We start from the raw sequence: 3,650 nt of genomic DNA, 5'->3' as shown, positions 1-3,650 counted from the left end.
GTTTGCAGGAAAATGAAAACACGGGCAAGATGGACTTGCTCACGTGGAAGAATCTCCACAGATTCCCAGATCCATCAAGGGTGGATTCATCAGCCTCAGGTCAAAAGAACACGTTCTGCATTTTTAACCCCTTGTGTAAAGGAAAGTCAACCAGGGATACACAAAAAGCACAAACACAGCCTGCCCAGTTCAACAGCCATTGTTTTGCACATGTCCTGGGCTGGACACTCGACTCTTCTAGGATGGATGTTGTCTCTTTGGTGAGCTCCACCCCTGTTTTTCATCCCTTCCCAGGTCCACGGGAACAGTAGCTCCTTCCAAAGGCTTCCCAAGGCATCCAGTTGAACTTTTTACCCTCCAGTTTTCACCTCCCTGGCCCCTGGTTTTAAAACCCTAAAACCCCTCCGTAAATTTATCACCCCATAAAGTCCTGACAGTGCTCCTTTTACTAAGTGTTTAGGCAGAGTTTGATGTTGTTGGAAGCAAGAAGGATGGGGAGAGCCAAGAAATAGAATAGAATAGAGCTGGAAGGGACCGTGGAGGTCCTCTAGTCCAGCCCCCTGCTCAAGCAGGAGAACCTACACCATCTCAGACAGGTGAATGTCCAGTCTCCTCTTAAAAATCTCCACGATTTCTGGTGGCAAGCTGTTCCACTGGTTGATGGTCCTCACTGTCAGGAAGTTTCTCCTTAATTCCAGGTTGCTTCTCTCCTTGATCAGCGATGGAGCGCCCACGATTTCTGGTGGCAAGCTGTTCCACTGGTTGATGGTCCTCACTTATCAGGAAGTTTCTCCTTAATTCCAGGTTGCTTCTCTCCTTGATCAGTTTCCAACCGTTGTTTCTCGTCCTGCCCTCTGGTGCTTTGGTGAATAACGTGACCCCCTCTTCTTTGTGGCAGCCCCTCAAATATTGGAACACTGCTATCATGTCTCCCCTATTTCTTCTTTTCTTTAGACTAGCCAAACCCAAGTCCTGCAGCCGTTCTTTGTATGTTTTAGTCTCCAGGCCTTGGATCATCTTAGTTGCTCTTCTCTGAATTTTTTTTTCCAAACTCTTGACATCTTTTTTGTGATATGGTGACCAAAATTGGCTGTAGTATTCCAGGTGTGGTCTTACTAGGCTTTTTATAAAGCAGTACTAATACTTCGTGTGATCTTGATTCAAAGTCCAAAATAGGTCTCCAAAACTGGCCTCGTTTCCCGCCCCCCCCCCTCCGCCCTTCCCAAAAGAGCTTCAGGGCCACAAAAGCCAAAATTTCCCTTTGGATGTCACGAACGTCAAAGGGGGCTGGGGATTTTTTTCAAGAGCGCGAGAGATTCCGTCAAATAGCCGAGCGTGCATTTCTCTCGATGGGAAAAATCTAAAATCCATATATCTCTCGTCTGGAGTAAGAAGCAGTCTGTGCTGTAACTCCGGCTGGGAGGCACGTCGGATGAGTTATGGAGACGAACAGGGTAAAAAGTTCAGCGTCCCGACAGCTCCACGGAGGATGTCCTTTTCCAATTCGTGCCCCAAAATTCAGTTTCTGAAGGGTTAGTTAGGGCTTATGGGCCACCTCTGGGGAGAAAGGAAAAAGAGCGCGCTGGAGATGCGTCCCTGCGCATGGTTTTGCAAACTGCCTCCGGAGCCGTTTCATTTGAACTCGGAGAACTCGGGAAATGTTGTTCCGAGGAAGTAAAGACAGTTCACTGTGGTTTTCTATCCCCAAATGGCCATGTTGGGGCCAGGGTCAAACCGCTCACTTTGGAGACCCAGAAAAGCGAGTTTGGGGGCAGAAGTGGAATAACGAGACACTGGATCCTGAGTGTCTTGTGGCTTTAGGATATGAACTGTGAGGTCTGATAGAAGAGAATGGAATGGTGCAGGGTCTCCTGCTTGAGCAAGGGGATGGACTAGAAGGCCTCCAGGGTCCCTCTCAACTCTGTGATGCTGTTATACAGAATGTTTGAAGCTCTGTGCACTGATGGTGTTACCTAGTTTGGTAACGAAACGTCCGCAGGAAAAGCACCAAGCTCAGAGAACATCAAGGAATTCACATTCCTCTTCCTCCTCCTCCTCCTCCTCCTCCTCTTCCCATGCATCTGTGGCCTTTGGAATAAAGCATTGAAGCCCGGAAAAGGTCACAGATGCGTGGGAAGTCCAGGAAAGCCGAAAAGCCTTCGCCACGGAAGAAAATTGGGTGTTTGTACTTCAGAAATCAGGTGAGACGACAATCTAGCTTCACCAGATGATCTGAACATGGGTATCACACTGAAAGTGACACACAGATGTCTCCCCTAATTGAGAGGACCGGCTCGGGTCCCCGAAGAATCTATAAAAGTCGCCGCAAAGAGCGAGAGGACGGCATATATACATTTAATAAATAGATAAACCCAAGTTCAGCCACATTCAGCCATCACTAAACTGGAAAGGAGACAGCCCTCCCGCGGGCTTGCAAACTAAAATGATAAAAATAATAAAATAATAATAATATAATAATTGAATTTTTCCACCAGCACCAAAGACTTAAAATCAAGCACTTTTTGGATCCGACCCAGTGTTTCGTCTTACCTTTTTAATGCAGCCGTCTTGCAGGCCGGACTCGGCATCCGTGAGCATTTGCTGGAAGGAGAAGCAGAAAAGAAAAGAAAAAAAAAGACACCGTCAGTTGACAGCTTGGGATGGAGAAGAGATTGTGTAAACCGTGTTTAAATGCAAGCAGGCTACAAAGGGGAGGATTCCAGATCTCAAAAATACCCCTTTTTGCACGGAGGCAGGGCCCCTCCGTGTCCAATTTGGGTCTTCCCAGCAGTCCAAAATCGAGGGGAAAAGAGGCATAACATTTTTTTTCGTCTCTAGAGCTGGAAGGGACCTCGGAGGTCTTCTAGTCCAGCCCTGTTTTCAAGCAGGAGACCCTAGACCATTTCAATCAATCAATCAATCAATCAATCAATCAGAATAGAGCTGGAAGGGACTTCGGAGGTCTTCTAGTCCAACCCCCTGCTCAAGCGGGAGACCCTAGACCAGGGGTAGTCAACCTTGGCTCTTTTATGACTCGTGGACTTCAACTCCCAGAATTCCTCAGCCAGCCTGGCTGGCTCAGGAATTCTGGGAGTTGAAGTCCACGAGTCATAAAAGAGCCAAGGTTGACTACCTCTCCCCTAGACCATTTCCATCATCAATCAATCAATCAATCAATCAATCAATCAATCAATCAGAATAGAGCTGGAAGGGGACCCTGGAGGTCTTCTAGTCCAACCCCCTGCTCAAGCAGGAGACCTTATCCAGTCTATTCAGTCCTTATCCAGTCTATTCAGTCTTCTTAGAAAACCTCCAGTGATGGAGCACCCACATCTCCTCAATCGTTTGTGATGATCACAGCGGTCAAGGAAACAAATATTTGGATGAAACCAAGAGAGCTGAATTTCATTTTCAGTACAAGCCAGCCTCCCTAGGATCTCTCCGTTATAAAGTTCCCTATTTAGCCGTGCGCATCTATGGTGGCTCAGCCTTTCCAGACCCGATGCAGTTTTCCAGGCCCAGATCAGTCGGCTAAAAAGTGCCACAGCGAAGGAGAGGGGGAAAAAAATCCTCCTTTTTTTCCCCCCTTCCCTCCTCCAGTACTTGGAAGCCAGAAAGCATTTGGACCGGTTGAGATTTTTTATTATTAT

At 47.3% G+C, this 3,650-nt stretch overlaps 1 protein-coding gene across 1 annotated transcript in view; it reads right to left on the bottom strand.

The window, feature by feature from the left end:
* Window positions 1–2,601, bottom strand: part of PRDM16 (PR/SET domain 16) — a gene marked incomplete at its 5' end in the record, with an annotated part of 81,915 nt that extends 79,314 nt beyond the window's left edge. Inside the window, one exon of the mRNA XM_015818859.1 lies at window positions 2,551–2,601. Coding sequence (XP_015674345.1) covers window positions 2,551–2,601 — 51 coding nt within the window. The remainder of the gene's footprint in view (window positions 1–2,550) is intronic.
* Between the last annotated feature and the right edge of the window lie 1,049 nt (window positions 2,602–3,650).

This window comes from Protobothrops mucrosquamatus, unplaced genomic scaffold (genome assembly GCF_001527695.2).
Source record: "Protobothrops mucrosquamatus isolate PMUCROS unplaced genomic scaffold, P.Mucros_1.0 scaffold805, whole genome shotgun sequence".
Classification (NCBI taxonomy): Eukaryota; Metazoa; Chordata; class Lepidosauria; order Squamata; family Viperidae; genus Protobothrops; species Protobothrops mucrosquamatus.
Note: the sequence above shows the minus strand (reverse complement) of the source record. Positions and strands in the feature narration are given on the sequence as shown.